The sequence below is a fragment of the Pseudophryne corroboree genome, chromosome 2 (assembly GCF_028390025.1).
Source record: "Pseudophryne corroboree isolate aPseCor3 chromosome 2, aPseCor3.hap2, whole genome shotgun sequence".
Taxonomy (NCBI): Eukaryota; Metazoa; Chordata; class Amphibia; order Anura; family Myobatrachidae; genus Pseudophryne; species Pseudophryne corroboree.
The window spans coordinates 398,447,682-398,461,258 of NC_086445.1; the positions used below are offsets into that span (position 1 = coordinate 398,447,682).

The following is a 13,577-nucleotide window of genomic DNA, read 5'->3' on the forward strand; positions in this document are numbered from 1 at the left end:
TACCAGCCACACCAATCACACCGTACAACTCGTGATATGAAACACAGTTAACAGTATGAAACAATAGAGCCTCTCAACAGATGGCTCAACAATAACCCGATTTAGTTAACAATAACTATGTACAAGTATTGCAGATAAACCGCACTTGGGATGGGCGCCCAGCATCCACTACGGACTACGAGAAATAGAATTACCGGTGAGTAAATTCTTATTTTCTCTGACGTCCTAGTGGATGCTGGGAACTCCGTAAGGACCATGGGGATTATACCAAAGCTCCCAAACGGGCGGGAGAGTGTGGATGACTCTGCAGCACCGAATGAGAGAACTCCAGGTCCTCCTCAGCCAGGGTATCAAATTTGTAGAATTTTGCAAACGTGTTTGCCCCTGACCAAGTAGCTGCTCGGCAAAGTTGTAAAGCCGAGACCCCTCGGGCAGCCGCCCAAGATGAGCCCACCTTCCTTGTGGAATGGGCATTGACAGATTTTGGCTGTGGCAGGCCTGCCACAGTATGTGCAAGCTGAATTGTACTACAAATCCAACGAGCAATAGTCTGCTTAGAAGCAGGAGCACCCAGCTTGTTAAGTGCATATAGGATAAACAGCGAGTCAGATTTTCTGACTCTAGCCGTTCTGGAAACATATATTTTCAGTGCCCTGACAACGTCTAGCAACTTGGAGTCCTCCAAGTCCCTAGTAGCCGCAGGCACCACAATAGGCTGGTTCAGGTGAAACGCTGACACCACCTTTGGGAGAAACTGGGGACGAGTCCTCAATTCTGCCCTATCCATATGGAAAATCAAATAAGGGCTTTTACAAGACAAAGCCGCCAATTTTGATACTCGCCTGGCAGAAGCCAAGGCCAATAACATAACCACCTTCCACGTGAGATATTTCAGATCCACGGTTTTTAGTGGTTCAAACCAATGTGATTTTAAGAAACTCAACACCACGTTGAGATCCCAAGGTGCCACAGGAGGCACAAATGGGGGCTGACTATGCAGCACTCCTTTTATAAATGTCTGAACTTCAGGTACTGAAGCTAGTTCTTTTTGAAAGAAAATCGACAGAGCCGAGATCTGTACCTTAATGGAACCCAATTTAAGGCCCATAGTCACTCCTGCTTGCAGGAAATGCAGAAATCGACCTAGTTGAAATTCCTCTGTTGGGGCCCTTTCGGCCTCACACCATGCAACATATTTTCGCCATATGCGGTGATAATGAGTTGCTGTAACCTCTTTCCTGGCTTTAGTAAGCGTAGGAATGACTTCCTCCGGAATGCCCTTTTCCTTCAGGATCCGGCGTTCAACCGCCATGCCGTCAAACGCAGCCGCGGTAAGTCTTGGAACAGACAGGGCCCCTGCTGCCGCAGGTCCTGTCTGAGTGGCAGAGGCCATGGGTCCTCTGATATAAATTCTTGAAGTTCTGGGTACAAAGCTCTTCTTGGCCATCCACGAGTATCGTTCTTACTCCTCGCCTTCTTATTATTCTCAGTACCTTTGGTATGAGAGGCAGAGGGGAGAACACATAAACCGACTGGTACACCCACGGTGTTACCAGAGCGTCCATAGCTATCGCCTGAGGGTCCCTTGACCCGGTGCAATATCTTTTATAGCTTTTTGTTGAGGCGGGACGCCATCATGTCCACCTGTGGCCTTTCCCAATGGTGTACAATCCTATTGGAAGACTTCTGGAGGAAGTCCCCATTCTCCCGGGTGGAGGTCGTGTCTGTTGAGAAGATCTGCTTCCCAGTTGTCCACTCCGGGAATGAACACTGCTGACAGTGCTAACACATGATTTTCCGCCTAACGGAGAATCCTTGTGGCTTCTGCCATCGCCATCCTGCTTCTTGTGCCGCCCTGTTGGTTTACATGGGCGACTGCCGTGATGTTGTCTGATTGGATCAGTACCGGCTGGTTTTGAAGCAGAGGCCTTGCCGGCCTCAGGGCATTGTAAATGGCCCTCAGGTCCAGAATATTTATATGTAGGGAAATAACCTGACTTGACCAAAGTCCCTGGAAATTTCTTCCCTGTGTGACTGCCTCCCAGCCTCAAAGGCTGGAATCCATGGTCACTAGGACCTAGTCCAGTATGCCGAACCTGCGGCCCTCTTGAAGATGGGCACTCTGCAGCCACCACAGTAGAGATACCCTGGTCCTTGGAGACAGGGTTATCAGCCTATGCATCGGAAGATGCGATCTGGACCACTTGTCCAACAGGTCCCTCTGAAAAGTTCTTGTATGGAACCTGCCTAATGGGATTGCTTCGTAGGAAGCTACCATTTTTTCCCAGGACTCGCGTGCAATGATGCACCGCTACCTATTTTGGCTTCAGGAGGTCTCTGACTAGAGATGACAACTCCTTGGCTTTCTCCTCCGGGAGAAACACTATTTCTGGTTTATGTCCAGAACCATCCCCAGGAACAGTAGACGTGTCATAGGAACCAGCTGTGACTTTGGACTGTTTAGAATCCAACCATGCTGTTGTAGCACTTTCCAAAATAGTGCTACCCCGACTACCAACTGCTCCTTGGACCTCGCCCTTATAACGAGATTGTCCAAGTACGGGATAATTACAACTCCCTTTTTTCGAAGGAGTATCATCATTTCGGCCATTACCTTGATAAAACACCCTCGGTGCCATGTACAGTCCAAACGGCAGTGTCTGGACTTGGTAATGGTAATCCTGTACCACAAATCTGAGGTACTCCTGGCGAGGATGGTAAATGGGGACATGCAGGTAAGCATCCTTGATGTCCCGGGATACCATGTAATCCCCCTCGTCCAGGCTTGCAATAACCGCCCTGAGCGATTCCATCTTGAACTTGAATTTTTTTATGTATGTGTTCAAGGATTTTAAAATATAAAATGGGTCACACCGAACCATGCGGTTTCGGTACCCCAACCCGTGTGGAATAGTAACCCCGTCCTTGTTGAAGTAGGGGCACCTTGAGTATTACCTGCTGGGAATACCGCTTATTAATTGCCTCTAGCACAGCCTCCATGCCTGAGGGAGTTGTCAGCAAGGCATATTTTAGGAAACGGCTGGGGGGAGACATCTCGAATTCCAGCTTGTACCCCTGAAATACTACTTAAAAGAAACAGGGATCCACCTGTGAGCGAGCCCACTAATTGCTGAAATTTTTGAGACGGCCCCCCACCGTACCTGGCTACACCTGTGGAGCACCCGCATCATGGTGTGGACTCACAGGAGGCGGGGGAAGAATCTTGATTCTGGGAACAGGCTGACTGGTGCAGCTTTTTCCCTCTACCCTTGTCTCTGTACAGAAAGGAAGCGCCATTTGACCCGCTTGCTTTTCTGAAGCCGAAAGGACTGTACCTTTGTCTGTGAGGAAACCTGAGGTAAAATTATTTCTTCCCAGCAGTTGCTGTGGATACGAGGTCCCAGAGACCATCCCCAAATAATTCCTCACCCTTATAAGGCTCTCTATGCGCTTTTTAAGTCAGCATCACCTGTCCAGTGACAGGTCTCTAATACCCTCCTGACAGAATGGACAATACATTTATTTTGGATGCCAGCCGGCAAAATATCCCTCTGTGCATCCCCCATATATAAGACGACGTCTTTAATATGTTTTTATGTTTGCCAACTAGTATCCCTGTTTGACAGGGTCACCGACCACGCTGCAGCAGCACTATCTGCAGGTCTCAGTCTAGTACCTGAGTGTGTAAATACAGACTTCAGGATAGCCTCCTGTTTTTTATCAACAGGTACCTATTAAAGTGGCCGTATCCTAAGACGGCAGTGCCACCTTTTTTGACAAACGTGTGAGCGCCTTATCCACCCTAGGGGATATCTCCCAGCGTAACTTATCCACCTGGCGGGAAAGGGTACGCCATCAGTAACTTTTTATAAATTACCAGTTTCTTAACGGGGGAACCCACGCTTTTCACACACTTCATTTATTCATCTGATGGGGGAATAAAACACTGCCTGTTTTTTCTCCCCAAACCTAAAACCCATTTTTAGAGGTGCTTGGGTTAAAGTCAGAAATGTATAACACATTTTTTATTGCCGGGATCAAGTCACGGATGTTCCTAGTGGATTGTGTATATGTCTCCACCTTGTCGACACTGGAGTCAGACTCCGTGTCGAAATCTGTGTCTGCCATCTGAGAGAGCGGGCGTTTTTGAGCCCCTGATGGCCTTTGAGACGCCTGGGCAGGCGCGGGCTGCGAAGCCGGCTGTCCCACAGCTGTTACGTCATCCACCCTTTTATGTAAGGAGTTGACACTGTCGGTTAATACCTTTCACCTATCCATCCACTCTGGTGTCGGCCCCACATGGGGCGACATCACATATATCGGCCTCTGTTCCGTCACCATATAAGCCTCCTCATTCAACATGTCGACACAGCCGTACCGACACACCGCAGACACACAGGGAATGCTCTAAACGAGGACAGGACCCACAAAAGCCCTTTGGGGGGACAGAGTGAGAGTATGCCAGCACACACCAGAGCGCTATATAATGCAGGGACTAACTGAGTTATGTCCCCTATAGCTGCTGTTTTTATATATAATGTATACTGCGCCTAAATTTAGTGCCCCCCTCTCTTTATTAACCCTTTGTAGACTGCAGGGGAGAGCTAGGGAGCTTCCTTCCAGCGGAGCTGTGAGGGAAAATGGCGCCAGTGTGCTGAGGAGATAGGCTCCGCCCCTTTTTCGCGGCCTATTCTCCCGTTTTTTATGGAATTCTGGCAGGGGTATTTACCTCATATATAGCCCCTGGGGCTATATATTGAGGTATTTTAGCCAGCCAAGGTGTTTTTATTGCTGCCTCAGGGCGCCCCCCCCCAGCGCCCTGCACCCTCAGTGACCGGAGTGTGAAGTGTGTGAGAGGAGCAATGGCGCACAGCTGCAGTGCTGTGCGCTACCTTGGTGAAGACAGAGTCTTCATGCCGCCGATTTTCCGGACCATCTTCTTGCTTCTGGCTCTGTAAGGGGGACGGCGGCGCGGCTCCGGGACCGAACATCAAGGCTGGGCCTGCGGTCGATCCCTCTGGAGCTAATGGTGTCCAGTAGCCTAAGAAGCCCAATCCGGCTGCAAGCAGGCGAGTTCGCTTCTTCTCCCCTTAGTCCCTCGCTGCAGTGAGCCTGTTGCCAGCAGGTCTCACTGAAAATAAAAAAATCTAAGACTATTACTTTCTAAGAGCTCAGGAGAGCCCCTAGTGTGCATCCAACCTCGGCCGGGCACGAAATCTAACTGAGGCTTGGAGGAGGGTCATAGTGGGAGGAGCCAGTGCACACCAGGTAGTCTAAGATCTTTCTAGAGTGCCCAGCCTCCTTCGGAGCCCGCTATTCCCCATGGTCCTTACGGAGTGCCCAGCATCCACTAGGACGTCAGAGAAAAACTAATAAGCCAAGTTTCCAGAAATTATTCCGGGGAGGTGCCCTCCGCTCTTTCAGGGAGCCCAACAAAACGAATGTTGTTGCGCCGCAGTCTCCCTTCTATATCGGAAATTTTAGCCTGCATAGATACCATTTGGGTAGACAAGTCGGCCACTTTCGTCTGTAGGGGTGATGTAGTATCTTCCAGAGTCGATATCCGATGTTCAGTTTCACCCACTCTATCCCGGATTTTTTGTAGATCCTGTCTGAGCAGAGAGACGTCCGCCTGCACCTGCCCAATCCTGTCTGTAACCCTCTGTTCAGACGCAGAAATGGCTTGTAGTATTTGCTGGGTAGAGTGAACTTGCTCAGCGGGATCAGAGGCAGCCACTTCTGTCGCAGGCGAGGATGGGTCAGTGTCACCTTGCTTTGCCGAATGAGAGGGCTGTTGCGACCTAGCATATTTCTCCAGTCTCGCAGCGGTGTCAGCCGCATTTTGACCTCCTTTCACCATTGCAGCACTGGACGCGGAGTCAGGGCCGCGAGGATATTACAGCAAAAAAGTCTCCAATCAGTATAGGGTCAGCACAGGGGCTGGGGTCGCCTGGGTCGGGCAGAGATGATAAACAATAATATAGCAGAGCAGAGCAGGCTTATGGGCACACTGCAGAGTATTCTGTGTACAAGGAGTAGTTCAGCACGGAAGCAGACTTATGGGCACAAGTGTGGCTATTGCAGAGATGCAGGAAGCAATTAGAAACAGTTTTCTCCCTTTCTTTCTCTTCACCCGATCCCCTCCCTGCAGCTATATACCCTTCTCAGTAGATGTGGGGGGGAACCATGTTCATGGCACCTCTCTGTAAACTTCTATTAAACCCAGGAGGGAGAGAGAGGGGCAGCCCCAGCCTCAGCTCACTCCGCTGTACGGCACCGCAGGACGGAGAGGATGTCAGGAGCAGGGAGAAATATATAAGCCTGCAAGATGGCGGCTTCGCGGGCTTTCTTGCCCGCACTCACCCGTCCGCTGCACCTCCGCGGGATCTCAGGCAAGTACGGCCGCGCTATGCCCGCCAGTCAGGGCCTCCCCCGTCCCGGTCCCCCGGCCGGAGGATCACGGCAAGCCCGCCGCTAGAAGCGCTGCCACGCGCCGTCCCGCGAGCCCCAGCAGGCAGAGAAGCAGGGAGCCGGGCCGGCACACTGGAGGGGTCAGATGCAGGGAGCCGCGCCGCACACCGGACCAGTGCGGGTATGTACAGGGGCAGTACACCGTCCTCTGCCAGCTGGCAGGTCACAGGAGCCACGGGTTAGGGGAAAAACGGATGTTTTAACAGGATCTTTATGGAGAGCTAGATCTTCCCACTGCTACTCCATGCCTGTCCAAGCCACGCCCCCTTTAATACAATATTATTAATAACTGTGTATTAAACAAAGTTTGTGTACATTGAGTCATCAAAAAACAAAGGTTTCACTATCTCAATCTCACTTAAAAAAGGCCGTATTTCTGAATATTCCGTATCACGGAATATTTGGATATGGGATACTCAACCTGTATTGTTATTTTTTAATTTTTGTTAATACTGCTTTTAAACCTAAATTCCGATTCACATCTAGGATTTGTGTACGGCTCCTTCCCGAGAGCGTCTCGGCGAGTCCTCTTTCAGACAGGCCCACCAACCCGGCAATATGCTGGGTTGATGACATCTCCGCCGATGCAGGCGAAGGCGATGCTTGGAGGTCCGATGATCTCAAGGCACCTCCATTTCTCTATGCAGTGAATGAGTACCGGGTCCTTCCTGGAACCAAACCTACAAGCAAGCCGGGTTGGATTCCTGGATAACTTGACCCTGGTAAACCCTTTTACACGTAACCGCTCAAGGGTTATCACGGCAATAACCCTGGTTTTTAGCGGCGGTGTAAAAGGGGCATTAGAGGCTCCCACTCACATTCCCCCTCACACACCCAGTTATCAGCCAGTATTATCATTCCTTAGTTTCAGATCTGCCCATCTCGTGAGTGAACTTCTGAAGTATAGAGCATTTGCCCAGTCTGCTGTGTAATACTCTAAACTTAGCTGGGTTATGGTATAGCCGTTATTAGCCGAAGAGCCAATCAGACACTTCACTTCCAACCCGGGTCTAAAATCCCAGGTTGGATGTATTTAATTAGACGCTGACTGGCTGGGACTTTAGGCCTAATTCAGATCTGATCGCAGCAGCAAATTTGTTAGCTAATGGGTAAAACCATGTGCACTGCAGGTGTGGCAGATATAACATGTGCAGAGAGAGTTAGAGTTGGGTGGGTTATTTTGTTTCTGTGCAGGGTAAATACTGCGATACCGCTGAGATACACTGCAGCGTGCGATCGGGTCAGAATGACCCCCATTATTCTGCCCAATAGCTAACAAATTTGCAATTAATAGTGCTGCTGTCTTAAATTCTGCTGTTAAAAACGCAAATAATTGGTGGTTTTGAAGAGCCGCCACTTAGTAAATAAACCCTCAAGCCTCAAAACACGGCACAACAGCTATTACTTAACATGCATTTACTGTTCTTCAATGAAGAACAGAAAAGACAAAGCCAGGAAGATTAATTTCTGATGCTGCTTAACATTACATTATAACGTTGGTTATTTTATTCCATTTTAAATCAAAATTTCAAATCTGTATCTTTTTATAAAACAAAATGAATCAGTACATAGTCCACATAGCATGTTAATGATAGAGTACATGAAATTACTGCCCCAGTTATAAATCCAGCATTACAACAGGCTGAATTTTAAATTAGTCATTATATCAACACAGCATAAAAGGTCTTTATATTTATAGCTAAATTCCCATTTTTACGTTACACATAAACAAACTTTAAATTGGCCTTAAAATGTGAACGTGTTATGGAAGGAGCTCTTATATCTCTCTTCACTTTTTAATATCCACAGAAAGTAAAACTGCATCTTCATCCAGGGGTATAATAGCTCATTCTACTGATTCTTTATTGTTGTTTACCAGAGAAGTTTGTTACAAAAGTTACATAAGAAACTTTTTTTCCTTATAAGCCTTGTGTATTACAGACACCTCTCTAAGAGGGTGTGATATGTTATCCCAGTGGGCGGGATGAGGGCTGTCAACATCCCGACAGCGCCATCCCAACCGAATGCCATCAGAGGGGAGAGAACTAATAGGCCCCTTGCAGGCTCGGTGTGCTCGCTACGCTGTGGGCTCGGTGGCTCGCCACAGGATCTATTCCCTCACTATGGGTGTCGTGGACAGCCACGAGTGGAAATAGCCCTGTTGCGCCGGGATTCCGGCTGGCGGCATTGTCAGCTGTCGGGATTCCAGCTTTCGGTTCCTGAACGCAAGGATCCCCAGAGCCGGCATTTTAAGTACATCTCCTCTAAACAATTCAAAGGGATGTTATCAGAATCCCGGTGGCCGACATACCGATGTTCAGAGTCCCAACGGATCCCAGTAAGTATTTTAACCCTAACCCACCCCTCTAACAGCCTAAAACTAACTGTTCCCTCCCGCACCCTAATCATAATTACCCCTCCATCAAGCAGCCAGTATCTGGATGATAGATTGACAATATATTGGTCGACAGTCAGTATGTTGACACCATATGGTCAACATGCATTTAGGTCGACAGGTACAAGAGGTCAACAAATGAAAGGTCAAAAAGGTACAAAAAGACGGCATATTCAAAAAGTCAAATAACAATGGTCGACACATGTTTTTTGTGTGTTTTCTCAATATTTGCTTGATTTACTATCCATGTGCACATCTATTGGGAATATTAACCTGTGACAAGTGTAGCGAATCTAGCCACCATGCCCAAAGTATGGGATCGAAGCGAGCCCGCGAGGGTAGACATTTGTACTGATGGTGGTTATAAAACATGAACTATACAAGATTTGGCCATAAAAATACAATAAACATGTGTTGACCATTTTTGTGTTGACCACTGTCATGTCGAACTTTTGAGCCTGTTGACCTTTTGTGCCTGTCAACCTTACCCACTGTTGATCTTTTGTAGCTGTCGACCTTATGTATGTCACCATTTGGTGTCGACTTATTGACTGTCAACATTTTTATACCACACCCCCACAGTCTAACCCTAACCCTCCCCCTAGTGCTTAACTATAATCCCAGTACTTACCTGACCGCATCCCAATTCAAATAGCCCAGCCACAACACTCGCCCATGCCATCTCATCCTGTCCATCTATCCAGCAACAATTTTGACAAATTTCCAGCGAAGACATTTCAAATTACAATGTTGTATGTTAAGCCACGTGAATGCGGCTGAAGCAATGTTGATGCATCCGAGTGAAACCCTATGCAAAGGCAACAGCATGGTTCTCTAAACAGTGGTTCTCAAACTTGGACCTCAGGACCCCACACAGTTCATGTTTTCCAGTTCACCTGTTAATCTTTAAAATGAGACAGTTGGACATACACCTGTGTCCAGCTAGGTGACATGGAAAATGTGAACTGTGTAGGGCCCTGAGGACCAAGTTTGAGAACCACTTCAAGTGTAGCAGATGGGTGAGTGCCTGGATTTATTAATCAAAGATGTAATGCACAACGCATAACAGAGTGGAATGCAATGTCACAGGTGTTAAGATTAGGGTAAACTATATGCATTTTACAACAGATTTATAGTGAATGTCTATGATACAAGTAAATACAGACTCATACCTATGGCTAAATGTAATAGCCTCCGAGTTACGGAGGTGTGGGAATTTTGTGTGACTGGTTTTGCTTTCTAAATGATTGCTGCTTTAAAACAATGGCCCTCATTCCGAGTTGTTCGCTCGTTCTTTTTCATCGCATCGCAGTGAAAATCCGCTTAGTACGCATGCGCAAAGTTCGCACTGCGACTGCGCCAAGTAACTTTACTATGAAGAAAGTATTTTTACTCACGGCTTTTTCTTCGCTCCGGCGATCGTAATGTGATTGACAGGAAATGGGTGTTACTGGGCGGAAACACGGCGTTTCAGGGGCGTGTGGCTGAAAACGCTACCGTTTCCGGAAAAAATGCAGGAGTGGCCGGAGAAACGGTGGGAGTGCCTGGGCGAACGCTGGGTGTGTTTGTGACGTCAACCAGGAACGACAAGCACTGAACTGATCGCACAGGCAGAGTAAGTCTGGAGCTACTCTGAAACTGCTAAGTAGTTAGTAATCGCAATATTGCGAATACATCGGTCGCAATTTTAAGAAGCTAAGATTCACTCCCAGTAGGCGGCGGCTTAGCGTGTGTAACTCTGCTAAATTCGCCTTGCGACCGATCAACTCGGAATGAGGGCCAATGGACAGACTTTCTCAAAATTCCAACACCTCCGGAACTCGTAGGCTATTACATTGTCTGTAATCAAATAATAATAGACAAATGAAAAATATCCTGAATTATACTTGGAAAACTTACTTTATAAAACAAGTTTATTAATTGAATGGTGCAGTGTGCCACTGAATTAAAACACAATGTATGCATGTAACAATATGCATAAAATATAACTGACAGCTAATATTATATATATATATATATATATATATATATTTGCTATTTTATATAACAACACACATTCTCATATCCAAATAATGACAACACATAGTGCCTTTAGTGTAATGCTTAACGTTTAAAGTGTAATGTAATGCTTTAATTGATATATTACACAATTTTATATTTAGTAATTTATTTAAGGCCATCTTCATTGGAAGACTTGTGAGGCAGCTATTGGTACAGCTCCGTAAGAGTTGCTTCTTATTTGATATTAATGAAAAAATATATTTGATGATTTTCAATTCTTTACGAGACTATGGTTGTAAGGGTTGGGTATACTATCCCGGTAGTCAGGATCCCGGCAGTCACATGACCTATATCGGCATCCTGACATTGAAGATCCCGATGGTGGAGGGCCTAGGTATTTTGCAGAGCAATCCCCTCCTACCCGTGTAAACATGCACTGATTTACAACAAATGGTACTGTACTCTTTGACTCTTGGTGGTTTGCTAAGTTCATTGAAAATCCCACCATCAACCTAGATGATCCTGGCTCCTTGTGGCAAAAGCTAAATGCACACACTTGACATCAGAGAATTCTCCATATCAGACTTGATGGGATTTGGGTTGATATTCCAAGTAGTGAAAAGACTGGAAAAATGGACCAGTGAAGAAATTGCCCATAGCAACTTAGGTTATATCTATCATTTTACAGAATGTACTTGACACATGCTACTTCGCTACTGGTTCATTCAGCAATCCCATGTATATATTCCTTGGTATCAGATATGGGTCATATATTAAATTACTCAGTACATTTACATAATTACAACATATAACATGTATATGAAAGAAGTTTCTTACTGTGACTTCTAAATCCCATGTTGCTGTGTTGAATATCCTGCAAGAGAAAATATACATATTGCATTAATGCATATTTTTTTCTTCTGTAAGTGCAAGGTAAAACAGAGTCATATCGTTGTTGCTCTTTGAATATTTTTTAGGTTTATTTTTATATTGGATAATACATCCAGCGATCTATATATAGCACCCATCTTTATACTAGCAGTTGTAGTGACAAATATAAGTGCTATAAACGATGCAATTCCCAAACTATACAGTTAAATCTGATTATTTTAAAGCAAATTTTGTCTATTTTGATTCAATCATCTTGATAATCATTTGGAACATAGGGACAATCCCACCCTCTATTGGGGGGTGGGGGAGATGACCAAATGAGGTCACATAAACTATGTGTCACGTAAAAAGAAGGAGGCAACGAAAACGAATGCATCGCTCCAATGTACTGAATCAAAGGCATTTAGCACTTATGCAGTTTAGATGACTCACGAGTCAATGGTGGTCCATAAGTGGTCATGGCAATTACTACAATATGATCTAGAATATGATCTAATGACTCAAGCCAAACAAGGCATCGTGTTTACTAAACCTAAATATTATAGGTGGGGGAAGAAGGCTGGTAGACTCCTTGTTTCTGGATCTAAACCCCCGTAAAACTGTAAATTGACAGTGGTAATAAAGAATCCCTTAACAAATCAGCCACACACTAAGGGAGAATCAATTAGCCACAGTAAATTACGGAGGCTAATTGATCCTTAGGGGTAATTCACTTATCCCCGATAGCTGGCACTATCGTGGATTTTGTTGCACCTGCCCGGAAGTGCCATTTTTTGCGGCAACGATCGGGAAAACACATGGATCCGGGATAAGATCCCAGATCCATGTGTTTTTCGCCTGGAAAGGGGTAAACTGTTCTGCAAAAAAAAAGAAAAAGCCATTACCTAAATTGCCCGAAAATAACACACTGGACAAAAAAATTGTGAAAAAGCCATTTTTTTTTCACTGAACTATTTACTGAGGCCAGTTGAATTCCCCTTTAATTTAAAAATATTGCAGCTCAATCTCAAGTTTATTATGAGGAACTGTATGAAGCTTCTCTGGTTGACCCAAATCTCCAATTATGATTGTTAACTAAAGCAAAGTTACTCAAGGTAAGATCCAGTACGAAAAATAAAGCAGGAAAGTTCCTTAACACCAGGATAGCATAAGAAACATTGTAATAGGCTGCCACCAGACATTCCCATTAAATCAAACCAGTGATTAATATTGCAGCGCTCATTGGTTAAAATTCAAACAAGAAGATACTGTATAAGAAACATAGGCACATCACAGATATCAACAAGCCCAGCCCTGATTGCTATGGATGACATCAAACACCCTAACTTCAGAATGTTGAACTCAGATGGACTAAATGGGGCAGTGTATATTCTATTTTGGCATTAGTGAAATAGATTTTTACTGTTTTCTATTTCATACTGGAACACTGGGAGGTATCCTACTGTCTGCAGTAATTAACCACATAGCAAAAACAAGCTAATATCGCAATTTTAGTCCGACGGTATTACTGTGCTATCCAATTATACAGTAGCTTGTATTGACTGTGCAGTAAATTGCCAGTTATCGGACAAAAACACATGGTATCTGCATACCTCCCAACTGTCCCGATTTATGCGGGACAGTCCCGCTGTCCCACCCGCAGGCCGCAGTGTCCCACGGTGGGGGGATCAGTTGGAAGGCTCTGTTTCTCGCTGCCCTGCTTAGCAGAGCAGCGGTGAATAGACGCTGTGTGCATGCGCACAACGTCTATTCACTGGACTCAGAGGGAGAGGGGGCATGCCAGCGGCTCACAGAGCGCTGGGCATGCCCCCTCAGTGAC

General features: G+C 45.9%; 1 protein-coding gene across 4 annotated transcripts in view; it reads right to left on the reverse strand.

Moving 5' to 3' along the window:
- The window catches only part of AFF3 (ALF transcription elongation factor 3), a 771,336-nt gene that overhangs the window by 358,980 nt on the left and 398,779 nt on the right, over positions 1–13,577 (reverse strand). For all 4 annotated transcript variants that reach the window (XM_063953377.1, XM_063953378.1, XM_063953379.1 and 1 more), the window contains one exon: positions 11,705–11,741. In XM_063953377.1, the coding sequence (XP_063809447.1) occupies positions 11,705–11,741 (37 nt within the window). The remainder of the gene's footprint in view (positions 1–11,704; positions 11,742–13,577) is intronic.